Source organism: Acinonyx jubatus, chromosome A1, assembly GCF_027475565.1.
Source record: "Acinonyx jubatus isolate Ajub_Pintada_27869175 chromosome A1, VMU_Ajub_asm_v1.0, whole genome shotgun sequence".
NCBI classification, from domain to species: Eukaryota; Metazoa; Chordata; class Mammalia; order Carnivora; family Felidae; genus Acinonyx; species Acinonyx jubatus.
This window is the reverse complement of record NC_069380.1, coordinates 104,468,527-104,495,976: the sequence shown is the minus strand read 5'-3', so window position 1 is coordinate 104,495,976 and position 27,450 is coordinate 104,468,527. Positions and strand designations below refer to the sequence as shown.

Below are 27,450 nucleotides of genomic sequence, written 5' to 3'. Positions count from 1 at the left end.
TGATTGGATTTGTTTGTTTCCTGGAAGAGACACACTTTTTGGATGTATTTACCATTTCCATTAACTTTCTCAGGTGTCACGGCTGAAGACACAAATGCACAGAAGAAATGCTTTATGTTTTAATTCTCCCTCTCATTAGAAATGACCTAAATCACAGGGAATTTTTTTTCTCATAATCCTGTAAGTACAATATGAGATATCAATCTATGGAGATATTCATTAATTTCCAAAAGATACACCTCTCTTGCAAATAGCAGCCTGTAGATAAAGGACAAGTCATGTCGTATCTCCAACAGGCTTAAGTATTTCAAATGTCAAAGTAGCTCTTCTATTTGTGAAACCATGGCACAAAATTAGCTCCATGGCTGAAAGCTACACACTGAGCTCAGGTTGCACAGAGAGCTATTTTCTGGTGGATGAACTTGTACTAGAATAACTGATAAATGAGAGCTATCTCCTGAACTTCGGGGCTTGAACTCACGACCCCAAGATTAAGAGTTGCATGCTCTACTGACTGAGCCAGCTACATACTGCAATCTCTTGAACTTTTAAAAAGCTACCTGGAAGAAAGTCAGTAAAGTTCAGCGAAGGAGTATGCTTTTCTGTTTATTACAGGCGACCATGTTTGTTCAGAGAAGTTAAGGAGTAAAAAGGTACGAGAAGGCCCCCCCCCTTAAGAGGAAATAGAAGTGTGGAGGAGACTTTCCAGAGAGGCTGACCCAGGTGTCTGTCCTGACACTCCTCTTCACTGTGATCACAGCCCCTCTAAACGTTGCTCCTCAACTCTACCCTGTGGGTATTCCATTGATAGGAGTCCTCTTTTCTCCCCCATCTTTCCTGAATAAGGAGTAAGAAGACAATCCTCAACCCATTAAGACAACCTGAGTAACTCCATCTTCTTGCTCAGCACACAGGATGACCCATCACACAATCCTATTAATGTTTTTCTCCCAAAGATCTTAAATTTCCTCTCTCCCACTTTAGTCTGGGGACTAAAGAATATCTTCCCAAAGAGGAGTTAATCCTGCACCATGCTTCTTGGATTTGTTGATCTTGGTACTCGTAATAAGGTGAGCTGTTGAGAATTTAATGCAACAAAAGAGGGAAAATTAACCAGGTCATTTTCAGTTGTTTCAGAAAAAGTATACTCTGCCTATTTTGATGAGGGAAGACTCTTGTACTGCATTTCTAAATGGTTATTGCATTTCTAGATGTTGTAGGAAAAGGAGATGCTTCTGTGATCTGAAGACTATTTAGCTGAGCATTTCTGCATTTTCCTGTGGGCCATGAAGATTTCATTGCCAAGTAAAGGGGAAGATAAAGAAAAGCTGGTTCTTGTTCCAGGGCTAGGGAGAGCCTGCCCCGTGGTGTGGGCACAAGTTCCAGAGAGACACTACCCTAAGGAGAGAAAAGAGGTGCCAGAAATGGAGCTCCCATGGACAAGGAGGTCAGGAATGCTCTGCCAAGTACTCTCTGAACACATACTTTGAGTTGGGATAGCTGTGTAACTGTTGGGCTGGGGTAGAAAGTGAGGAGGAAATAGTTATGAAGCAGTTAGCTGCAGAACTTTGGGAACCTAGCAGAGGTGTTGGTAGCCTAGGCTGGGCCTGCAGCACTCTCCACTTTTTTTTTTTTTTTTATGTTTATTTTTTACTTTTGAGAGAGACAGAGACAGAATCTGAGTGCGTTAGGGGCAGAGAGAGAGGGAGACACAGAATCTGAGGCAGGCTCCAGGCTCTGAGCGTCAGCAGAGAGCCTGACGCGGAGCTCGAACTCACGAGCTGCGTGATCATGACCTGAGCTGAAGTCGGACACTCAACCGACTGAGCCGCCCAGGCGCCCCAAGGGCTGTCCACCTTTGAATCAACTGCTGGAGCCTGGTCAGCCCAGCACCTGGAACAGCCAGCCCTGGTGGAATGAACATCCAATGCCCTTCCTCTCAATATCTGGGCCACGTAAACCCTAGACTCTAAAGGCAAACCCAAGGGAGAGGGTAAGGCCCCTGACATACATGAGGTTCTTGCTGCTAACATATCATCTTTCTACTTCAGTTGTTGCCAAACTACGTGGATTGTTTTTTCTTTCTTTTTTTTCTAGAAGTCAGTGGACGCCCTACATGGTGACCATCTACCTGAAGACTCAAGTCAAACCTAGAGAGGCAGACCGGAGAGAAGGGAAGATAGAGACGGAGCCCTAAGGACATTGTTCTGAGTCTCTGCTTACATGGAGTCCCTGAACTCAGGTGTCTTCCTGGACTTCCTTTTTCTGGTTGCCTTCTTTGGGTTCTATTCCTGCCACTGATGAAGATCTAATTAATATAAAAGGAAAAAAGGTAAGGAATTTCAAAGGGAGGTCATTATTTGAATTCATAGCTGAAGTTAGGGGAGATGGAAATACGTGTACCTTTTGAAAGAAATGCGATAGGGCATGTGTAAAGGACAAAGGCAGTCATAAAGGGAGGGTTATGCTGAGAAGCAGCATAAGTGAAGGGAGGAATTTCACTCAGAACAGAGATCTGGCAGAAGTGAAGGAGGTTTTAACAAACTCTGCAGCCGATTCTGAAGCACACCACTGTTCTAGTGTTTTAATACATAATACACCTGTGCTTCCTGACTATCAATTTTCTGAAAAAAGCCCACTTGGAAAATTTATGTCAATAATGCTGAACTCACAGGTGCATAGACAGTAAACAAAGGATTATCTTTGCTGGTGGGAAAGTCATAGACAGGCTACCTGAAGGATGTAGGGTGTATCTCGGAGGTTGGTACCATGTAGTTAATAGATGCTGATTATGATCAATAGATTTTAAAATTCGGTGAAAAAAAATTCCATTCTTCACAACCTACTGTTTCCTGGAAGGAAACAGGAGTCAAAGACTTAGCCATAAAGCGGTCTTTCACAATCCTCCAATCTTTCTTGGAGCTTACCTTTTTACCCTCCCCCATCCCCTTTCCCAAATTGTCCCTATCATCTTCTAAAAAAAATTTTTTTTTGAGAGTGTGCAAGGGAGGGGCAGAGGGAGAGGGAGAGAATCTTAAGCAGGCTCCAAGTTTAGTGCACTATCTGACAATGGGGCTGGATCTCACAAAGGTGAGATCATGACCTGAGCCAAAATCAAGAGTCGGATGCTTCACTGACTGAACCACTCAAGCGCCCCTTCAATTGCTTAACTAGTGAAATTTTGTAGGAACTCAAGTTCTTAAGACAACTCAAGAGTTGTCTACACTTAAGCAAAAATGTTGTGGACTTCAAAGAAAAATAACCCGTGGCTTGTCATTCAGATGAACTACAGCTCCCTTTTCAAATTGTGACTACCTCTTTCAAAAATGGCTTGATGGGGGCTAAATGTATTTGTAAAAGAGCAAGTAAAATAGTCTCTCGCAGGAGTAGTTGCTAGATGCCTTTTTTGTGTACTGTATGTTTATCAAAAACACTGCCTGCACAATTTTAAGACTTTTTTACCTGTTATTAGAGATAGAAGACATAAAATGACCCTGTCAGGTGCTTTCCCTTCTTTAGCCTGGACAAAATCTGCATGTTTCTCTCCCCCCTACCCCAAAAGCTTCAGCAGTTATCTAATCAAATTCTGGCAAGTATTGAGTCAGGTCTCTATGTTTGTATTCAGTATCCACAGATCACCGATCTTATTCTGTGGATCAAAAACGTACAATATATTTTCCTTTGCAGCTGTGGTCAGAACATCTTGGTCATTTGTTTCCGTATCCGAGAAGAGTGGAACAGAGGATATGTGTGGACAAGACACTACCGTTTTGGGGAATGAGTTCCTCATCTGTGAGTATAGTGAACACTAAGGCCGCACAACAGGAGGTGACAAACTCGGAGGCCTTCGTGTTTCCCCTAAAACAGTGCTTTCTAGCCATAACACAAAATTCATTGGAAGATTCAAGAGGAAAAACTGGGCTGAAGTTCTTAATACTACCATACTAGCCTATCTGAAGAGGTCTCTGACCTGACCCCTGCTTCCGGATTCCATAGAGAGCAACAAGACTTAGATCTTTAGGTATTTTAGGAGTCTACAAACAAAGTATGTATGTCCAGTTGGTTAACCCACCAACACATTATGTGTATCTACTCTCTCAACTAGCTAAACAGTACTTCCTGATGAGCATGTCCCAGGACTTGTGCCATCTTTCCTCCAAGAGTTCAACATTAAACTATCACCTATTGGTTCTGTACCTACACACATCCTATTGGTCCATAAAGACAGAATTGTATCACATGCATTTATCTTTTCTTCCCAGTGAATGAACAAAAAATACCTGCTGGCTCAAAGATGAATGGCATCCCCGCTTGGAAAACCTTTGGATACTATGATACTGGGAAATGCCACATTCATAGTTCATAGTTGCCTCTGAACCCCCTTTTAAGTCCCCAAAGAAATAAGGACCCTGAATAGCAGACTACTGGACAATAAGCAAGAAATAAAGATCATGCAGTGGACACCTCTATTTGGCTTCAGATGTATTAGCCAGCCTGTAGCCACTCTGTATTTCTAACTTTAATTGCATTACCTGAACACACATTTGCTGGCAGACATGGACGAGCAGTTTGGAAATAGCCAGTCTATCCCAGACCTCTTAGTTATGGATCAGGCAGCAGTGAACGCGTAATAGAGATACCCCAGGAGATGAAAGATCTGGGCTCTCGGCCAACATTCTTCACTTATTTGCCACATGACCTCAGGAAACTCCCTACATTGCACCAAGTTGCTTTCTCAAGAGTAAAACAGAGATAACTTAACCGTCCTGCATATATGACATGCTTACTATAATGTTCAAATAAGAAAGTGAAAATGTTTTATAGAATCGCTAATCAGCTTAGCCAAAAGTTTTCCGAAGAAAAGGCAGGGACTATGAGGCTTAGGGACAAAGGCCCAGCGATAGCAAACAATTTCAAACAACGTTTCCAAGGCATGAATATTACAGTAAAAGCCACTAAAAAACTCTGATATTGTGAAATAACAGTCCTATAAATGAGGGTATATCACAAAGTTGACAAAGATTTCCAAAACAGATAAAATAGAAGAGTAGACATTAAGTAGTTTTAATGAATCCACTTCCTTTATTGCAGTAACCTCTGTACAAGCAGCAACTGCAATATTCCACATTAAAACGTTAGAAAAGCAGGTGTGTGACAGTTATAGTACAGTATTATCAAAATATTACATTTTCAAACTTAGTAGATCAACATCCACCAGAGCTCAAATCTTTAAATTATTTCCATAGTCTTTAAAAATATGTAACGTCAGAAAGCATATAAAAAGAATGTAAAAGGAAACCTAAAGTACAAATGAAATAATGTAACAAATAAATATTTGATTTAATTAACCCTTAATAATCAGCTTAACACCACCATTCTCTCTAAACCCGGTATTTACCTATAGAAATAATGAACTGTCCAATGCCATTGCATATTTATTTCCAAGTTATCACTAATGATTAGAAAAAAAAAATGGCATTAAAATAATCAAATTCAGCATAAATAAAACAGAGTAGAATAGCTTCAACATTAGCTAGCATCTCTAAGAATTGTTGAAATTTATTAGAGTACTACAACAACCTTGAAAATTTTGACCTGGTGTCTAGTGTTAAGTGAAAGTAATGCAGTTTTTTTTTTTTTAAGTGAAAAGCTTCTTACATTATTTCACAGACAATATTACCCTCCCCCCATTATGCATATTTCGATATATTTTATGTACTTTATACACATATGTATGATGCATGACATTTGGTTCCTGCAGTACAGATCACAATGATGGTTTCCTGAATGGGAAAAATTCCAAAAAAAAAAAAAAAAAAAAAAAGTAAGTGTACCTGTGCACATTTCAAGATAGCAGCACTCAATTCATGCCCTATTATCCATTTAAAAAGTTCAAACACGATATTGTTTACTGAATAATATGACACTTCTACTGTCTTTCCCCCAAAACACTACAAAACCTGCAATAAAATGGAACAATGCTGTGAGTTATAATGTAGGGAAAAAAATTTGGAAAAACAATTACTTCATTTTAACATTCTGAATTCAAAATTATCATCAGATCTCCACTTTTCTATTCATTTAGTTTATGCTCACGCAGCAAAAAGACTGCACTATTGACAACAGTAGTAATTTTATGGATTTCTATCAAGATTCATGAAAACCTGCATACATTCTTCACCACGGAGACTTATGCCAATGAACTCACTGAACAGTACTGTAGTGGACGTGTTCTCCATTTTCTAACTGAACAGTAACTGTGTGAAGTTACATGCCCTTCCAATGATCACCTTTGTTCTCCAGGAAACCTGTTACCTTTCAATCTCATTTTGAACTTATGTTTACCAAAACAAAAAAATTTTAATCTAATGAATCTTGGATCACTTTAAAATGCAAAAACACCAGCAACATAAACGTCATTATATACACATATGCATCTGTGTATGCATATACGTATGCATACACACATACATATATGCAGACATCTATCCCTTGAAATGTTTTTAGGAAATCCTTCCTTGAATAAAAAATGAAAAACTTCACATTGATAATTGTATATAAAGCTTTTAGTAACAGTGCGTACGCACTGTCAAAATTGTACTAGTAGACTATGATGTCAAAACAGACATTCCAAAAGCACAAACTGGCAGTTTTTCTTAACACAAAAGTTTTAAAGTATTAAGAATGGATTAAATTTAAATGTTCAGAATAATCTGTTCAAACCTGAGTGTATTAATTAAGACTAAGTATACTTGACAATTGAATGAATTAAGCCTAAAAACATTTCATTAAGAAACCAGTGGTCCATTTAACCATTTGATGAAACATTAAATATTTTAATGATTTATAAATGATGGTACAGTGGGATTCCACATATTGTTTACTGAAATAGTCTATTTGATGACATTATTTTATCTAATTTTCCTCGAGAAAAGTCTTTTAGCATTTCTTAAAAGTCCCTCAAGATTTGAGGAAAACTATAAATTAGGACAGATCTCCCTTCTAATAGATACAAATGATTTTGAGGACTTTGGTCTGAAGAATGACAACAGGAGATTTTTCAGCATGGTATATAGAAGTACTGGATAAATCTTCAACCGTCCCTAAGATTTCAAATAAAAATACAAATAGCCAATTAGAGATTAAAAAAAAACAAAACAAAGAAAGGTTTATTGGGTCTTTTTTTCTTAGATCTACATTTTATATAAACCCACAGAAACCTAACCTTTGGGGTCACTTTTGTGTTTTTTTTTTTTTGCATTTTTCATTAACTTGCCCTAATTCTCATCTTTAGTATCTAACAGATACCTTTACAAAAGTAATAGAAAACATACAGTACTCAACACTAATTGGTCAATGGAAGAAGAAAAGCAGTGTCCATTTCATTTCACGGTGCAAGAGACTAGAAATAAAAATAACAGCTGACGGCAAAATTTGACATTCTATAAATTTATAAAAGAGGATATATGGATGAAATTTGGTTAATTTCAGAAGGCACCTCAAGGCTAAAGGCTTTTTGTACTCCTCTCATCAATCAAAAAATAACACACTTTTATTGCTATTCAAGTAGCAAAGGAAAACTTTACTCTCATGAGCTTCAGTCCAGCAACAAGGAATCATCATCATTCATTCAGATTGAAATACAGACTTGACTAAAACTGAAGTCTCCATACACGGATCAATGGAGCAACTTCCCTGTGTGCTTTCAAATTAATGAAATAGTGAAAGAAAAGTCACAGTTCGCCATTGTGATGTTAATGTGTCATTGAAGATTTCAGTTACTCCACTGGGCACTAAAGTACCATCTGGAGGGCTGTCCACTGTGTCGGAACACTTAAGAATAGAAGGTAAGGACACTCTGATGATTCCCACGGACTAGGAGAATTGGCGGTAGGTCCTTTGATAGAGCTTCTAACCAGGCCATATAGAGAGCACTTGACACAGCACCTTTCCTAGCAACTGGGAGACTCCTGGTATCAAAAAGAGAAAGGAAATTAGGCAATGCATTTAAGTTGAAAATAGAAAATGTAATAAAAATTATATATGGAGTCCCTAGTAATAGTAACTAAAAATTACTTTGGTTAGTTACACATTGTTTTTGAGCGTGGCAAATTCTGAACATAGCGTGACAATGACTATACTCATAGATCACTATTCTCCCTTTCATATGTCTGAACAAAAGATTTTTAAAATTTATCCGTAAGAATAGAAATAAGTATTTCTATCAACTGTAGCACATTTTATGTCTAACGCTAAACTTCACATTTTCCCTTCTTCATTAAGGACAGAATTCTTTTAGGAGAAAGGGCTGTTTCTATCTGAATTGTGAAAGCAGAAACTACACATGGATAAACAAAACTGAAACATAATTAATTCTATGTATTAATTTTCAACTTCTCTTATTTCTCTGGGCTTTCATTTATTTTCTTAGTGTTTATTTTTGAGAGAGAAAGTGCGAGTAGGGGAGGGACAGTGAGAGAAGGGGACAGAGGAGTTGAAGCAGGATCCTGACTGAAAGCGGTGAGCCCAACACAGGGCCCGAACCCACGAACCATGAGATCATGACCTGAGCTGAAGTCACTCAATGGACTGAGCCACTCAATTGTCTGGTCTTTCATTCCTATTTGTAGATAGTGGTAGTAGTCACCAGTTGCCTTATCAACTGTTTCTCTCTAGACTTCTGTTTTAGCATATTCCATTATAGTATGTGATCATTAGCAGCAAAACTTGAAATCTTCTGGGTATTGTTTTTTTGTTCATCAAAACAACATTTCTCTAGTATTATTTTATTTCATCATTTGGGATGTTTTTGGAGGACTGAGCTTTTTTTTTTTTTAACCTATTGAAGGACCCAGGCTCCATGACAGAAAATTCAGGTTCAAGTAATACCTACCGAATCTGATTTAGTGAGGAAAAAAAAAAAAAAAAAGCTAGAGAGCATTAACACCTATATTCAATGCAAGGACAGAGTGTCTGCATGTAAAGTTTGTGTGTGGAAAACTGGGGGAGCAGATTCAGACAGGAACCACTTTTTACATTAAAAAGGTAACTTTATGGTGTTATTTCTATGAGGATGCTGCCTGGGGTCTACAATTTTTTTTTTTTAAGATTTTTTAAAAATCTAAGGCAAGTTTAATAGTAAAAAACTGATTTGGAGGGGTGCTTGGGTGGCTCAGTCATTCATTAAACATCTGACTTCGGCTCAGGTCATGATCTCACAGTTCGTGAGTTAAGTCTGGTATCAGATGAGCTTGAGTGCCGTTTCAGGTGAGCTGGGCTTCTCTCTCTGCCCCGTGGTTACTTGTGCCCTCTCTTTCTCAGAAAAAAAAAAAAAAAAAAAAAAAATTATTTTAAGTCAGTACAATCCACCCCTCAATGTCACACTCAAATTCACAACCCCAGATCAAGAAAGGCACGCTCTACAGACTCAGCCAGCCAGGTGCCCTCCACCACCTCAGGGTCCAAAGTTTAACTTGAGGTCCTCATACCCCCACATATGATAGAGTGTCCTCAAAGCCAAGGAGTTTTTAAAAGGTGGGAAAAAGAAGAAAGGAAAAATTCCATAATAAACTATTGTGATAAAGAATTACTTAGATTCATATAAGCTTAAGATTTTTGCTTTTCTTTCCTCCTACCTTAAGTGATTTTTCCATATGCTTGAAGTATATTAACAAAAGTTTGTTTTTCCTACTTATAACCACTAGATCATTACTGGGAAATATATACGTATGTACTTGGTATGGCAATTAATCCTAATCGCATTATCATAAAATGAATACTGAAGAAAATCTTAGTATAGACATTACTTACATGACAATGATATTAGCTGTACTTGAATGTTCCTTTAGTAATTCATTTAACCTTATCTGCCGATAGGTCTGAAAGGAAATAAGACAAAGTCATTCCTAGACCATTGGAAAAGTGGAATCTAGTGTGGTTCATAGAACAATATAGAAGTAAGCAAAAAGAAACCAAAATAATTTTGGTGTAATAAAAGTCTCTGTTCCCTAGTTTAAAAAAGACCTAATGATTTACACACACTGTTCACATACAGATCCAACTTAGAGGAGACTGAATTTACAAGAGTGGTTCCTCCCGTAACAAATTATAGTTGCTGATACTTCTATTTTAACGTATTTTTAAAAAAAATCAATGGAAGATTAATGAAAAGAAAGCAGAAGAGAAATAATACCTTGGTCTTATAAAGTTCAAGCTCATTATCTGTTATTCGCCATGGCTCATCTTCTTTCATTTTATCTGCAATATCTTGTTCTTTGTCATCTTCATGAAGTCTGTACGGCTCAATCATTTCATCAAATGCTACAATACTTAAAAAAAACTGACAATCACAATCTGAATTACTTAACACTAAGATCGTAAATGCTAAATTAGAATTTAAGAAGTCAGTGTTTTCCATCTCTCCTGCTCACTTCCACACCCTAATTATAACCATCTCTTTGGCAACTTATTCAGAAAACAGCCATCTCTAGTTTCTCAAATTGATTAGAGATTTAGAACCATATTCACAATAACAGAATTGTAATTTGAACTGCTAACAATGATCTCTCTGTATCTACTCCCTGCTCCTATGCCCCCCCCCCCGTCAACCTACATACATTTCCATCACCGTAGCTAAAATGATCCTTTTGAGCAATATGTCGAATTGTGTTGTTCCTTTACTCAAAATATTCAAAACCTTTCCTAGTTCAAGTACCACTGAATGAAAGGAGCAGTAGTAGGAGAAAAGGTACTAGAATATTGCGAAGGGAGGAACACACAGATACTTAACATTGAAGAAGATGCACAATTAATCTCTAGATACAAAGATAATTTAACAGGATAAGAGACAGTAAAAGAACATAAACACTCTAATCCCCTATGAATGTGAAAAATATTTTTCAGTATCAAGTTTCGTACAAAGTTCCTGGCATATATTGTTTTATAAGAGGAAACAAATCCTTCCCTGATTATAAGCTTACAAAGTATACCTTATTATTTTCTATTTAAGATAAATTCTTTAAACCAGCTTCATCATTTATTCAACAATTTACTTGAGAATAATTAAAATTATGCCTGGTAACATAAATATACATATTATTCTAACAATCTCTAGGTACCATTTTCAGGTAGATTATTCAATGAGTATACTTTCCCTTGACCCTTGAGAATTCTGATTGCAACTATTATAGGCTAATTTTTGATTCTCCTATTTTACTAATAAGGCAAAACAGTGAAAAGTAATATATAATGTGGAGTAGGAATTGAGTGGTGGTAATGAATATAGGCATGAACAGTGGAAATTCAAAGAACCATGTGGAATTTCTGTGGCATTAGGATTTTCAGAAATTACTTGTAAAGCACTAACTGAATTCTCTGAAAACTGAAAGCCCTTACACTTACTTTAGTAACAGCTACAGGCATGCCAACTGTCAGTACCAGATTTAAAAAAGTTGACTTCACATGCTAACAGCAGGTAAAACCTCCAGGTAATTAGTTTAAGTTGAATGATCTGTTACTGGAATATGTGAGTAGGTCATCCATAAAAGAATCAGTTATCTATACAGAATAATTTATCCAAGAACTTACTTTTCTTTCTTTGGTTTAGTATTAATATCTCCTAAGACCATGATATCAGAGAAGTCTATCCGGAACTTACTAAGCAAAGTAGCCATCCTAAAACAAAAATGAAAAGCATTGAGATACACAAAAGCTGCATCTATGTATTTTTATTCCATTTCAGGCTGCATCACTGTATCTGAAAAGCATCATTTATAGGAAAACCGTATCAGGTGCTGAATAAAGTTCATCTGTGTTAGTTCACACCGTACATTCAACTGAGTAGAACTCAAAATTCCCTGAGTAGAGACTCCGGTTATATTCTTCCACTTTCTCTGAATCGCTCCTTAGTATCCAATCATGAATGGAAAGACAGTAATAATGAAATTTGGAAGGCAACTAGTTTTTAAATTTAATTTTTGTCACAAGGAGTCAGAGATACAGGCTTTCAGTTACAGAATGAACAAGTCAAGAAGATGAAAGGTACAGCCTGGGGAATATAATCAATGGTATTTTCATAGCGCTGTACAGGGACAGATGGTAGCAATCCTGTGGTGAGCATGACATAAAGAGATATGGAATCACTATGTTGCCCGCCTGAAACCAACATAACTATATATGTCAACTGTACTTCAGTTAAAACTTTTTTTAGACAGATTATATTGGTGACTATATGGATTTCCGCAAAAACTAGTAAACAGTTGTTAAGTTTAATTATTTTTCGATTCTTCTTCCATCCAGGAAGAATGCCTATCTCAAGACCCAAACAGGACTTTTGGGGGCCATCAAAAGCTGTAACTAATGGCAGATCAAGTTCACAGCATTTTTGAGGGGGAGGGAGACTGGGACAGACATGAAAAAGAAGCTCCAACAAGCCTCTGACTTTTCAGTAAAGAAATACCTTTTCAAAGGCATAGATGGCAAGGAAACCTTGGTGGCACCAACAAAAAAGTGGAAAAAAACACAAAGGAAAAGCTGTCAGCACAAGGGGATTCTATTTTTAAGAAAACAGAGTTTTCTAAATTAAGACATTAGAAAACAGACTCGCTCCAGGTTTAACTTTTGAATTGTTTCTAGTATTTCTTGCATAATTCACTATGTGAGATGACTCGACATTTAGTTGAATTCCAGTGTAGATCTATTAAGTGCCTGCTATGTGTCACTGGGCCCACGAAACTCAAATCTAAGATACAAAAATAAATTAATACAGTACCTAGAATGCAGCGAGTGATACCAAGTATACTGTTGCTGAGGAAGGAAGGGTAACAACTAATGGGGAGACAATGGTATAAAAATAAAACACATTAGGGCAAGTGTCACAAAGAAAGTGACGGCAATGCTGGACTTGAAAGTCTGGAGTGTTTCATGAGAGGAGCTGTTTACAGTAGAGATGAGAGCAGAGAGGGGTACAAGCCTGAGACAGCATGTGTGTTCAGGGCAGGTGCACCAGTGCGCACCACAGTGAGGGGTAAGACACAGTGTGGAGAACAGGACAGAGCGTTTGGGCTTTGTCATATTTTAGCACAGACTTTCTATGGAATGTAACAGAGAGGAAATCCCAAGTATTTGGGCAGAGGCATCTTATAATCAGAGCTCTACTTTTCAAATGTGAACTCAAGAGAAGAGTGTATAGTGTGTGCTGAAAAGGTCAGGGACGAGATGTGGGGTATGTGGCAAATCACTCAACCAGAAATAGAATGGGGACAGTACAGCGGGAGTAAGACAAGGGATGACCGCGGCATCCTTCATTTCTGTTGTCTTCAAGTCTACAGAATGTATCTCACACGGGAATATGTGATTTGGAGGCACATCCACTGATTTTTTACATGCCTAACATTTAAATGCTGCAAATCTTTAACAAAGACTTTCTAAAATGTCAATATATGAAAAAATATTAGGAATCAGTAAAATGAACTATCTACAACTTAAACATAAAGATTAAAGAGAATGAGGTTTTAGTTGTTTAACAAGATTTTCAGCTTCAGTATTGGACAACCTGACTGACATTTTCTGGACTGTGTCTTTTTTATACTATCAAATATACTGTAATAGTGAACTATGGCTAGATTAATGCTCTTCCATTTAAATACACTTACGCTCTCCGGTCATGGTCTATTCGGTTTATTTTCCCACCAATGAACACTCTGATCTTACAGTCTTTCCACTTTTTCTTGGTAGTCAGAAGGTAAGGTATCAATAAGGTCAAACCTAAATCATAAAAATATAAAAAATCATTCATGAAATGCTAATTTCTCAATTAAGACCTTTTAATTCAATTTAATCTCTAAAAGAATGTCTGCTACAACTCTGCATTAAACAATATTTTTCTATCTGTTCTTCCTTAATAATTCAGACAGAAAGCCATGAGGTAGGCCTGAACAAGGAGGGAAGCCCAATGGAACTGGGAGGTTAGTCACATACAGGAGGACTGAGGAATGGAGTGTCTTCACTGAACCTAGTGGGAGCCAGGTTTCTCTCTCAAGTGAGAACTCCAAGAAGGAAGAAGCTGGATTAAACCCTGCAGTGTTTAAACTGGAATGGGTGTTCAATCTATACTTACATGTACTAACATATCTATGGTAAGTTTCTGAGACCCGTCTACTAAGAGGGCCGGGGAGCAGTGACACTGCAGTGGCAACGAGCGTATCTTTGTTTCTATATACCATTCTCCACTAAGAGCAGTCAGCGTTCCTCGGGTAAAAGGTGACTCAATGGCTGGTACAGGCAAAGTACAAAAGTAAGTCTGGAACATCTTATGATTGGGACATGACAAATGGACACACAAGTCAGACTACAGAGGATCTTGCTGCCCAAATATGGAAACGATCTGAACATCAAAACAAATAATGAGAATGACAAATCATCTCACACTGAATACAGTCTATGAGTTCACAAAGATAGGAAAAAAGAGAAAGCTCTTCCTTACAGTAAGAAGCCAACTAAGAGGAAGAAATAACAGGATTCGAAAATCACCATTTGGCAACCACAAACACACCACACCAATGATAAGAGCAGGCCAAAGTATCAAAGGACGCTAAAGATGGTGGTAAAAGTTGTAGTAATGATGGTATATTTACCTAATCCAAAAGTAAATCCCCATCCACTAATATGTGTAATTAAAAAGGGGAAACAGTAACTTTTCATTCTAAAAATCTAGTGAAAACCACCTTACTCAATAGTCAAAGCTAACTTCACCAGTCATGAGCCAAAACAAACATCATGTCCCACTTGAGATATAGACAGAAGAGCATAGCGTCACTTCTGTAATAGTTCTACCAAAAACCTACATAATGTAAACTAATTATGACAAAAGATGAAATGGCACTTCAAATCTAGTGACATTCTCAGACTGGTCGATTAAAAAAAAAAAAACAACAAAAACCAAAAAATATTAAGGTCATGAGCTCAAGAAGTAGGCAACTTGCAAAGTGAAGGACACTGAAGACGTAACAGTTAAGTGCAACACCTGATTCTGAAACTAATCTTGGTCCTTTGGGGAATGTTGACAAAACTTTGGGGTCTAGGGAGGAAGAGGACACGTCATTTCTTAGTACTATTCTCATAGTCCCACAACTTGACTACATGTAAAACTGCTAAAAAGCATGGTAACAACCTTACCTCCATCATCAAAAAGCCACCAGACATCAATAGTATTCTTTCCTTGTTTTTTCTGAAACTGTGTACTAGCTTCAAGAAGCTTTTGGTCAGCTACATTTAAGGGCACAGCAGGGCCTTTGGATTCTAAAGGATGAAGCAGAAAAATAACATGTAAGGGAGATAAATATTCAAGTCTCTTTTGCTGAATTCCTATAATTTCCTAACTCTTGTATATTTAAATGTTTATAATGCAGACAGTTGTATATGGCATCCATCATAAGCTTTCAGTGGTTTATAATTTAAATGTACTTTTGAAAGACGTTCACAGATAAATACATCTTTACAACAGCTTAACTCATCCAAATTATCTTGCCTAATTTCTAATATTTTGAAGCATTCTTAATGAAAGAGAAGCATGAATACCAATACCAATCAAGAATATTATAATTGACTGAGATTTTTGAGAAGTTGTTTTACGCTAACTGGACAAATGAGGCTTATGCCTATTCCATGAACGTATCACTTTTGTAATCTTTTTCCTCAGTAATTTAAAGATCAAAAAATTATTTTACATAAAATGTCATCATTAATATAAGATCAAAAAATTATTTTACATAAAATGCCATCATTAATATAAAAGACAGAGGGAAGTGGAAGACGAATGAATACAATCTAACAATTATCACAGTGAAACCTCTGAGTCTAAGCAAGAACACCCTCATCTTTACCTAACTTGACCCCTTGGTTTGTGATGCAAAAAGCTAAAGCCATATAACCACACATCTTTCTCTGAGGCATAGAAAGATGGTAGAACTCCTTGGAGGGCACCACGTGCTGCAGATCTAAAGAGCAATATACCAAGGAAGTTCCCATATTCCCAGGAATTAAAAACTCAAAAACTTAAAAAAAAAAAACAAAAAAAACTCAGCACTGACTCTATGAGCAAGCAAATGACTATTATGAGACTCCTACAGCAAATTTTTAAAAGCAGGAATCCACAGGAGGAAATCTGATCGTTTCTGCAGGATGTCTGTCATTCACTTCTCATGCTGCCATGATACACGCAAACATGACGAATGATTGTGCATGATGACATAATATGGCTGCCAAACCACACTGCTCCGTAACTCTCACCTCTATCTCCTTCTCATAAAAGTCATGCCCGGGGACATGACTGTGTATCTCCCAAACGCAGCAGGGCTGTGAGAAATATTGTAATTTTTGAAATGAAAAATATATTAGTATCAAAATTAAGGGCTTGGCTTGGTACACCTGATGGTAAAGAATGCAAGTGACACTGGCAAAGAGACCCATTTCAGTGTCTCTGTTTAGCACCTAAACCATGCAGTTTAAAATAAGAAACTGGTATTGACAGTCAAGGTTTGAGTATTTCAGAAATGCTATGATGATTTAAAATAATTTGCCTTTGATATACTCCCTTTCCCTGGGATGACTTATACTTTTTAGTTGGACTAAAGATAATGTTTCTAATCTGCATTCAATAAATAACTGTAGCATCACCTTGCCATGGAAATAAAAACTAAGGTAAAAAAAGAAAATAGCAAAGTTGGAATTGAAGAGTTAACAGTATGAAAAAGGGGATTAAAACAAAATGATGAAAAATGCCTGCCTTTTTTCAACAGTGGTTGAGTTGGAGTCTTGCCATCCTCTTCCTCATCTAGATTATGTTTAAAAAACACAAAATATAAGTTAATTGTCTTTATATTAATAATGAAAATGTAAATAGAGCACATTTATAAACAGAGCATAGTATGATGAGACAGTCTGTGAAAAATAATCAAGACTGAAAATAGATATCTTCTACACTGAGTGTTGAGGAGTTTTAAAAGCAAACATATTTTAGACGCCTCCAACAGGGCTACTGATGAACGCTCACCCCTACATTGTATTCCTGTAAAACTGACAAAAACTGGAACACGATTTTTAAACTTGTAAATGTTCATACTTGAAATCAGTTGAAAAGAATTTCAACTATGGCTTATAGAATTGAAATAGGACGTTAAAAACTGACACTGCAGATAACACATGAATTTGAAACACTGCCACTGCATCACTGGGCAAATGACTGAAAAGTTACTTTTAGAAACGTTTAATGGATATCCGGTCCTTGTAAAAACTAATCACCACTTGAAACAGGAAGGAATGTGATCAGAGACAGAGTCTTTTGGTTTATATAAAATACTATTTATACATATATACATCAATTGATATATAAAACATAAGCATATATATACATGTATATATGTTTGTATGCATGTACTGGTCCATCTGTATTTAGGTATCTTTAAGTATTTTCTTGGGGTTAACAGTTTTGCTAATCTCAGGTTCTTCTTCAGATAAGCTTATGTGAGGTGTCTGAGGCATGTAAAACTCCGGACCCGGACAGGGAAGAGTACACTGCTCTGGAGTCGAGTGGCTCCCAGGATTCCAGGATTCCCTCTAACGCTTCTCCTGGCTGCGTCAGCTTGAAATGGTTAGTTAACTCCTCACTTTCCTTGTTAGTAAAAGGGTGAACAATACATACCTCTTCAGATCATTATGCTGCAAGCATTAAAGCCCTTAGCTCAGTGCCTAGCACAAAGTAAGTATTCAAAGGGCACTCTTTCTGGCCCCTTGCATGCTGTGTGCCACACTAACCAAGAAAGACATACCGAACACCTATAATTATACAGTGACTACACAAGAATGTTTCTAATTCTGAACACCTTTAAATTATATACACTTTTCTATAGTTTCTATGTTAATTTTGAAAATAACTGGCTACATAGAAAATAAACACAAAATAAAATTAATGCTATTTTTGAATGCTAATTTCTTATGCCTCTTAGGGAACATTTCAATTATTACATTTAATTTTATAGGATTATGTATTATTCCTATAAAGTAGATATTTCATACTGTCTTTGATGATAGTAAAAATAACAATTATAAATATAAATGCGGACATTGTGTATTTATTTCAGAGAGTTCAAAAAATGTTAAGGAAATCCTGACACTTAAAAAATAATTTACACTAAGATATTTAAAGGTATCTGAAGGTAATAAAGCTATTGACATTTTCAAAATAAAAAGGTGAGCAGGTATGTACTCACCCCAGGTTCCTACTCTAAAAATAATGACTTCCCAAGACTGTGGCACACAGTAATGAGCTAATGTGTAGAAAACACCTACTGCAATGTGAAAGGCACAGAGTAGATGCTTGATGACTATTACTTCCTTTCTCATCATAGTTTTACCTATCAATTCCTAACAGATTCAGTAAAGAAAGGATCGGTTTTAGGAAAAAGAAAATGATAACAAAAATAAAAAGAGAAAATGAGAGCATGTATACCATAAACTAAAAGTAAATGCAGGAACATTAAAAGCAGTTTTAGCATCTTTCATAGAGTTTTGAGATGAAACAGGAAACAAATTATAATCAAGCCAGCAAAGAACTTAAAGGGAAAATGGGTCTCAACTAAAGCCTCAACTACCACTACTCTGAGCAGCCAATGTAACTAAGGAGCAAAGAAATATTAAGTAACAGCAGTGCTTCTACGTAATCTGGGAAAGATCGATTTCACAGTGACAGGATTTGTCCAAAGTGATCAATTCCAGAAAAAGAATGGTAATTGTTTGATAGGAATCAAAAAAGCATGATATGGTTTGATGATTTACAGTGCAGATTTTTCTTGTTGCGTGCCAGCTGGGACCAGGACAGATGGAGATACTGACTGAACAGAGGTAGGAGAGTGAGGGCGGGAGAGTAAGATTTGGAAGTCATCCCTCTTTCCGTCTTGTAAACATGACACAGATTTATGGATGAAATTATCTCAGCGTCTCAGGAGATTTGGAGACCTTTGTGTGGCCTGAACCACATGGGCCACCAGGGGTAGTAGGTGTGCAATTATGGCCAAACAGTTCAGTAACCAAACACCAATAGCATGTTCCTTCAGAGACTAAGTGAGGAATACAACTGCATGTGATTTGTTATTACATGGTTTTACCTCAACAACTCCAGGTGCAGTAGATGTAAAAAGTATTCTAAATATGTCAGCACATAAACAAAATCCCTGGTATTTCAATATCTTGATTTACAAAAAAATTATGTAGATTTGTGGTCAACTTCATTGCTTCCAGGGTTATCTTATGCTCTATCACATTACTCTAAAATTACCATGTTACTTTCCAAGTTCAGATTTAACCTAGGCTTTAAATTAAATTGTTTCATTTAAAGCATATATAAAAATATACAAGCAGGTATTAGTGTAGTGTATAATTAATTGGCATGGCTTCTGTTCTATGATCGACTTTAGTATTTTAAAAATAGCTAATCATGTTGTAGCCATCCATTTTACCTCATCTACTAGAAATGAACAGTACAAATGAGAGAATGGGTTACTTAATAAGACATGTTATAAAATAAAAACCATTTCTCCCCAAATTAAACATTACCATTAATAACATTTCTTGTCTGAATAAAAATTACCTTTGTGTGTAACACTTTTCTCATCGGATGGCTTGGAGGTATCTAAATCCGATTTTTTACTGTACTCCATACTTAGTACCACATCCTTGACACCGGGAGATTTCTCTTGTGAAGACAATAATTCTTCTATGGACATGAAAGTAATCAAATTATTATCTAAATCTTATTTTAACCATTAATGAAAGCACCATGGTATACTGATTAAATAACAGTTCACAGCACAGTTTAGGAAGAAATAGTAAGTTTACAGTACATGATTTCTTAGGTAAACAAATGTGATAATCTGTTTTGAAAGAACTATTCACTCAAATATCTTGAGCCACGGCTAAGTATCAGACATGTGAATTAGGTGCTGAGGAATTAGTAATGAGTGAGATTCAAAGAACATAAAAGTGTGGCAGACAAAAGAATAGTGTATAGAATGTGAATAAATTCTACTCTCAAAGTCATTTACACATGTAAAAATTGTAAAATGTGACAAATGTTCATATATGTGTAAGATGACAAACAATGCTGAAAAATTATACCCCTGACTATAGAGACAAAACCAGGACATCAACTCAGGGTAGACTACCAGTTTTTCATTTTTAAAGCACTTTCTCCATTTTGTATCTTTTGAGAAGTAGTTAGTAAACAGTTAACTTCCACCATGAAAACATGCGACACGAAGACAAATGTCATAAGAAACTGATCGGTGACAGATAATCCTCATCACTGATTTGTGTGTATTATGACAAATAACAAGGGAAACGACTATGCTAAGAACTTCACAGACATTTCTTTACAACAATCCTATGAAATAATCCCGTTTTTTAAATTTTAATGTTTTATTTAAGTATCTCTACACCCAACGTGGGGCTAGAACTCATAACCCCAAGATCAAGAGTCTCAGGCTCTTCTGACTGAGCCAGCCCAAGCACCCCAATAATTATGTTTTAAGATATGAGGAAACTGAAGCTGGGAAGTCAGCAAATTTGCCCAGGCTACAGAGCTATGTACTAAGAGAAAAAGCTGGGATTTTCAAAGGAGATCTGACTCCAAAGCCTGTGCTCTTGATCCTGTGCTGATCCAAATTCCTGTGTCCAAATCCTGATGACGAATAACAAGACCTTCGAAACAATTTTCCTAATTGAAACACATGAAAATGTTTTCTTAAAGTTCTAGTCAGATTCAAATCACAGTGGATTACACAACTATATATGTAATTGATTAGTCAAATTGTCATACTTTTGAGAGTGACAGGGAACACAACTAATTGTGCAGTTAACAGGTACCCTAAACCTCAATTGCTGGCAGCTCACGAGAGAACTGAAACAGTATTTTGCAAGGCCTACTCCGGAGTAAGAAAATGCATTTTCAGCAAGCCATACTTTTGTGTTCCATGGATAAAGACCTCAAAGCGTTCCTTTCAAAACTGCACAATACCCTTAAAATGGTGGGAGGAGGGGGAGGATTACAACTGTTTAAATATATAAACAGGTGACAAAAGTTCATGATGTGCCTCTCAGCTATTTAGGCTTAGCTATTTTTGATGATTTAGTTAATTAATTGATAAGGGTGAAATATTAGGTATGCAATTTCTTAAACTTATAATATTTGTTAAACTACCAGGAAATCAAAGGGTACAGAATTTCCCAGTTTTTATTAAGGTGGCAAAAGTAATCAGTATACCTTAGTTAGGTTTAAAGTTTCATCTAAAAACATTTTTTTTGAATGCTTTAAAAATTACATAGTTGGAGAGGAGATTAGTGGGTATCAGGGGTTAATGATGGAGGAGAGAGGAAGGGCATGGTGGGGGCATAAAGGAGCAGCACAAGAGAGATTTTTGCGGCGATCGAACAGTTTTGTATCTTGATTATGGTGCTGGTTATATGGATCAACCGTATGTGATACACGGCACAGAACTATACACATGTTCATGAGCACACACACACAAGTGTTAAGCAGAACTGGTGAAATCTGAATAAGGTGGGTAAATGGTCACAATGTCAGTTTCCTGGTTATGACGTATAATGATAGATATTCAATATGTTACCACTGGGAGCAATGGATGAAGGGTACAGAGGACCTCTCTATTATTTCTTTTGTTACTTATTATGGATCTATAATCATTTCAAAACGAAAAAGTTATGAAAAATGACTTATAGGGTCTTTTCTGAAGACACAGAAAATGACATTACCAAGTTCAGTTTTCATTATTAATATACCTGTGTGTGAAAAAAGTATGACCTTCATAAACATGAAAATGATGATTTAGCAGTCATTAACATTTTTTTCTCTATAGTATTTATCATGTATTTTTATAAATTTGGCCAATCTAAAACCATAACTCATGCTTATTTCTCTTAAACTTATGATTTACGCTGAATTTTATTCTCTCCATTAATAATCACCAGCCATCATCCAGGTTGGTGCCAACTCTGAAAAGATGGTGGAGCTGAAAAGATCTCACTTCCAAATGCCATACAGTAAGTACATGACACAAAACAGATAGTAAATGTTAAAGTTATTGAAGAATCTGTGAGAATGACATAGAACTAACATAGTCATTTATATTTTTAAAGTAAAACATTTATTCAAGCAAGACTTACCTTGTGCTTGAAGATGAGATATATCCAGACCCTCTTTTAGGCGGATAACCACTACTCCATATTGTATGTCAAAGGCATCACTATAATGGGGGTGGGGGGAGAATCAAAATCACAAAAATGTTAGTGTCCTCCTCTATAAAATGAAGGCAGTAAGAGATGATTTCTAAAACACCTTCAGCTTTAAATGTCTTATTTCTAACATATGCTTTTAAAAATACAGTGAGACCCATATAATGTCTGCTTCAAATTCTATACCACTCCCTTTCCTTTCTTCTATAATACTCTTAAAAATGAGTTAAGTGTACATCTTTATAGTCTTGATGCTCTACCTACACCAGACATTTAAAGCATGCCTGTACTCCTATCCTATCTGAAACAAACTAAAATTATGGAAAAATAACATTCAATATTCCCACCATACTTAATTTAGGCTTACACCCTTAAAGCTATGAGAAATACAAGAAGACAAAGCAAAGTGATTCCACTGAGAAAGAGAATAGGTTTCAGAATATAAAGGAATGACTTCTGAAAGAAACCAGAGTATTTTTAAGTAATTCTCACATTTTTATAAAAATGTTTAAAAAGGTAATACAAAGATTTTATATGCATTTGTAGACACGCGTTCATATGTCAAGTTTTTTAAACACAAATGGGATCATCCTATAACACATGCAAAATATATTAAAACCTCAAAGACAACTCTAAAACCAGACTTCAATTCTGGAAACTTTATGTTGAGACCATGAATCATGTGGATTCAAGTTTTTCTCAAATCTACTGAAAGAATTACAAATTCCTAAACTTTGGGTCATTCCCGGAGTGTAACAGGCTTGAGTTTTATATTTCATTATTATTTTTAATTATGAAGCAACCAATATTCATTATACTCAAAAAATTACATTCAACCTAGTTCTATGTAACCAAAAGAAAGGGCTAAAATGCTAAAAAAAAAAAAAAAAATCAAATTTTTGTTCCCACAGACACAAGAATACCTATCACTGTAAGAGATGTTTTACTGGTTTATTGATGTTTTTTGTTTTTGTTTTAAATCATGGGGAGACAATTTTGGCTTCATTCCTATAATGAATTAGCTAAGGTCTGAAGAGATTCATCGGAAAATTAATGGACACAGTAACCTTCCTCAGCTGTATCCTGAAAGACCTAACGCTAGAGAAGAGTAACTACAAGTATTTGAAAAAATAGTTAATAAATCACAAATGACTTAAAATCAAGGTCCTTAAAGAAAAGGCAGTGAATACAGCTTCCCAAGTTTACCGTGGAATAAAGTAGCTAAATATTTTTGCTATAAACAAAGAAATTTCTCTAAGCTATAATTTGATTTGGAGTTTTAGTCTCTCCATGCTGTTACTAGGCATAGTAAATTAAGTAAACCTCAAGTGCTCAAAGTATTTATAATCAGAACCAAAACTTAAATGTCACAAGATAAAAGCATAAGCAGTATCACTGCTTTGAAACTGACATCAATTTCTATGGCTCTGGAAACCAGAAAGCATCATTTTGCCTCTCTTTTAATTGCTGCCTGCTGTTTAATACTTAGAGTAATACTTGACTCTCAGAGCAAACATTCACTTCAAGTTCCTACAAGGTCAAAGTCAGAAAGACTCCTTTCTTTTCAGTGTTTCCATATGAGCAACTACAACTAACAGTGGAAGAATTCTTTGTAAAAATGTCACTTTTTCTACATTTTAGGATAATTATTCCATCTCACTGTTCTTGCATCTTCAGAAAAGAGCACAGTCCACGTCAGATGGCCCACATGATTTAAACGTTCACACTGTCCTTCCTTTCCTAGTCCTCACATATGCAAAGTGCATAGGACAGAATTAGAAACGTAGGATGAAACCCCAAAGCTAAAGAGCAACCATAGTAGGTCAAAAATCAAAAAAGCTTTAATTTTACTAAAAGCATTTAATAATTACTTGGGAAAACTTATTCATTCTATACTTTCCTAATCAATATGAAGAGATTTTTTAAAAAGTATAACATCTGGTTACTCCCTCAAATAGATTTCAAGGTAGCTGTGGACACAAAATTATCATATGTGATCCAGGTAAGTACTTATGGCTCCAACAGGAGTTCCAGTAAGGGAAATAACTCTACTTAGTTAAGGATAATCAGATCAAAATTCAGAGAAATAAGATTTGAACCTGGTCATAGAGCTACTTTGCCAAACACATTTTTTTTTTTTAAAAGCACAATTGTATGTAAAGAAAAACAAGATATGAAAGAATGAACAGTTTTGTTTCATCAGCATCTATAATAAGAAGAAATTATTCTTCAACCAAGGATTGTGGTGTGGGGCACCTGGTTGCCTCAGCTTGGGACTCCTGATCTTATGGTTATGAGTTCGAGCCCCATGTTGGGTGTAGAGATTACTTAAAAAAAAAAAAAAAAAAAAAAAAACGCAAAAAACAAAAAACAAAAAAAAAGAATGGTGGTGTGATGGACTCCTAAGTATGGAGAACAGAGGGGAGTTGGTGGAGGGATGGAAAAAAATAGGTGATGGGGATTAAGAGTACACTTATCATGATGCGCACTGAGTATTGCAGAGAATTGTTGAATCACAATATTATACACCTGAAACTAATGTAACACTAAATGTTACCACTGGAATTAAAATAAAAAAACTTAAAAATATAATGGTAGCGGCGCCTGGGTGGCTCAGTCGGTTAAGCATCCGACTTTGGCTCAGGTCACAATCTCACGTCTCTTGAGTTCAAGCCTCATGTCAGGCTCTGTACTGACATCTTGAAGCCTGGAGCCTGCTTTGGATTCTGTTTCTCCCTTTCTGACCCTCCTCCACTTGTACTCTGTCTCTCTTTCTCTTTCTCAAAAAGAAATAACATTTAAAGAAAATTAAAAAAAAACCCACACAATGGTAGTGTGAAAGGGAATCCTTATCCTCTATAAAACAGTACAAATGAGATAAAGGGACCTGTTAAGCAAACCCAGAATATTAGGAAAAGGAAGTATTTCAAAATTAAGAAGAAAATTGCCAAAAATAACAAGTTTTATTCTTTTTATTAAATAACTCACTTAGTTCCAACAAGCATTTGTGGTGGATTAAACAGATACATTCATAAAAATCAACTATAACATAAACCAGCTCAAGTCAGAAAGACAAAGTAACAAAAAAATAAAAAGAATGTACCAGACAATCCATAGAAGGGAAGATGAAGTAATGTTAAACCAACATAAGCTGTCTGATAAATATCATTCATTTAAATTACACCAAGAAGTGAATTATAGACTCAAAATCTACACTTCACAAACAGGTTGAAAATCAAAGCATGTAAGTACACTTAAACAATGTAAATGACTGGGGCGCCTGGCTGGCTCAGTCCGTTAAGTGTCCAACTTCGGCTCAGGTCACGATCTCACAGTTGGAGAGTTTGAGCCCTGCATTGGGCTCTGTGCTGAGCCTCCTTCAGAGTAGGTGTCTCCCTTTCTCCCTGCCCCTCCCCCACTATCTCACTCTCTCTCAAAAATGAACATTAAAAAAATTTTATTAAAAAAAATGCAAATCACCTAATGCATAAATAAAGTAATAACATGTAAATCAGTGTGAGAGAATAAACCTAACCATCTGAAGGGTGATATAAATGATGAAATGCCCTCCTCAGCACCAGATACTATAATGACAGAACACAAGGTGAGAGGTCTGACATTCGGGAAATCTGCTCAGCAACAACTATAAGGATACCCCAACTCTTCCTAACTTGAATGAGAAGCTAGAGTATATATGTCGTGTGCTCATTTGCACACGTGTGTGAATGTTCAAATGTATTGAGAGAGACAGAAACATCAATCAAAACATTTTGTGAATAGCTCGTCAAGTGACAACCCAGATAACCGCATGTGATTCTTTTCATTCTTAGGCTTCTACGAGAAGAGAGCGTATCAAGAAAACAGGCTTTGAAAACCAGTGCAAGTTTTCATTTTCTGAACCAAGTTCCTGGATTAAAAGGATACTTACTGAAATATGTTTATGTACATATCCACATCTCTCATATCTGCTTGCAACCAATCTTTCTTAAATCCAAGGACAAGTGTGTTTGGTTTCATACGCCCAAGACCAGCAGCCTAAAACAAAGGAAAAACACAACTTTCAAACATACTATTCAGCAAAATATTTTATAAAGGATCAAATCCTCCAAATAGGCGGGCTATAAACATTTATTTTTTTATTTTTATTCTTTTAATATTTATTTGAGAGTGTACATATGTGCTCTCTCTCAAAATAAATTTAAAGATTAATTTTAATCTTTATTTAAAGATTAATCTATTGAAAGATTAACAATTAAATCTTAATTTCAAGATTAAATTAATCCAAGTATATATTATGTGATCATGTGCCAGACACTGTCCATATGATTTGGGATAGTTAGCAATATCCTAACCATATAAAACTTAAAATCTTTCTCAAAACGTTCTCTCCATGCACAAATTTCTTTCAAAAAAGAATCTCTATCCCACTAGATATTAAAAACAACTCTTTACCTACATAGCTAAAAGATAATCATTGTTTTTTAAAACTATCTATTAGGTATCAAGATAGCCACTAACCACACAGATTTTTTTTCTTTTTTTTTTTTTTTTTTTGGTAAAAGCAAAGCAAGAAACATCTTTGAGTTTTAGAGCTTTTTAAAGAACGAAGCTACAAGATAACCAATAACTTACTGATGATACAAAATAATGTCATTTTTATTCTCTTTTTCATCACAAACTTTTGTCACAACATAATAATTAAAAGGTTTTATTTTTATAAAATTAACAATAACACCCTGCGGCACTCTGTCCACCTGTTTCAACTTCATTATTTCAATAACTTTCCCTTGAATGACTGAGCAAAGAAATTTGAAATGTATCACTCATCCCTAAATCCTTTGTAAATTCTAATCAAAGTAGTTATTCAGTCAGAAGTAATGCTTTCAGTTTCCATAAAACATCCTGTGTTTTAAAGAACAATTTATTACTGAAAATATGTCTTCTCTGGAAAACCGATTTCTTTAAGGGTTCATAAAATCAGTTTTTCGTGGAATTCCATAATTGAAACTGATTTGGCAAAATACAATCCTCTGAAGCTTATTACAAACGTCTTTAGTTTCAAATATTCCCATTGTGTTGTTTCTTTGGATCTTCAGCAATGTTTTCTATGCATCTTTCACCAGAATTTGCTGACAAGAAATGTGTTTC

The 27,450-nt window shown here is 35.9% G+C and overlaps 1 protein-coding gene across 2 annotated transcripts in view; it reads right to left on the bottom strand.

Moving 5' to 3' along the window:
* Positions 1–5,059: 5,059 nt before the first annotated feature.
* The window catches only part of SLC12A2 (solute carrier family 12 member 2), a 106,596-nt gene continuing 84,205 nt past the window's right edge, over positions 5,060–27,450 (bottom strand). The window contains exons 18-27 of one of the 2 annotated variants that reach the window (XM_015067424.3): positions 26,231–26,337; positions 22,234–22,313; positions 19,643–19,768; positions 16,784–16,831; positions 15,175–15,297; positions 13,653–13,764; positions 11,587–11,673; positions 10,193–10,328; positions 9,811–9,878; positions 5,060–7,970 (exon numbers count right to left, since the gene is read on the bottom strand). In XM_015067424.3, the coding sequence (XP_014922910.2) occupies positions 7,835–7,970; positions 9,811–9,878; positions 10,193–10,328; positions 11,587–11,673; positions 13,653–13,764; positions 15,175–15,297; positions 16,784–16,831; positions 19,643–19,768; positions 22,234–22,313; positions 26,231–26,337 (1,023 nt within the window). In that variant the 3' untranslated portion in view covers positions 5,060–7,834. The remainder of the gene's footprint in view (positions 7,971–9,810; positions 9,879–10,192; positions 10,329–11,586; positions 11,674–13,652; positions 13,765–15,174; positions 15,298–16,783; positions 16,832–19,642; positions 19,769–22,233; positions 22,314–26,230; positions 26,338–27,450) is intronic. The other variant, XM_027076780.2, reaches the window with a different exon arrangement.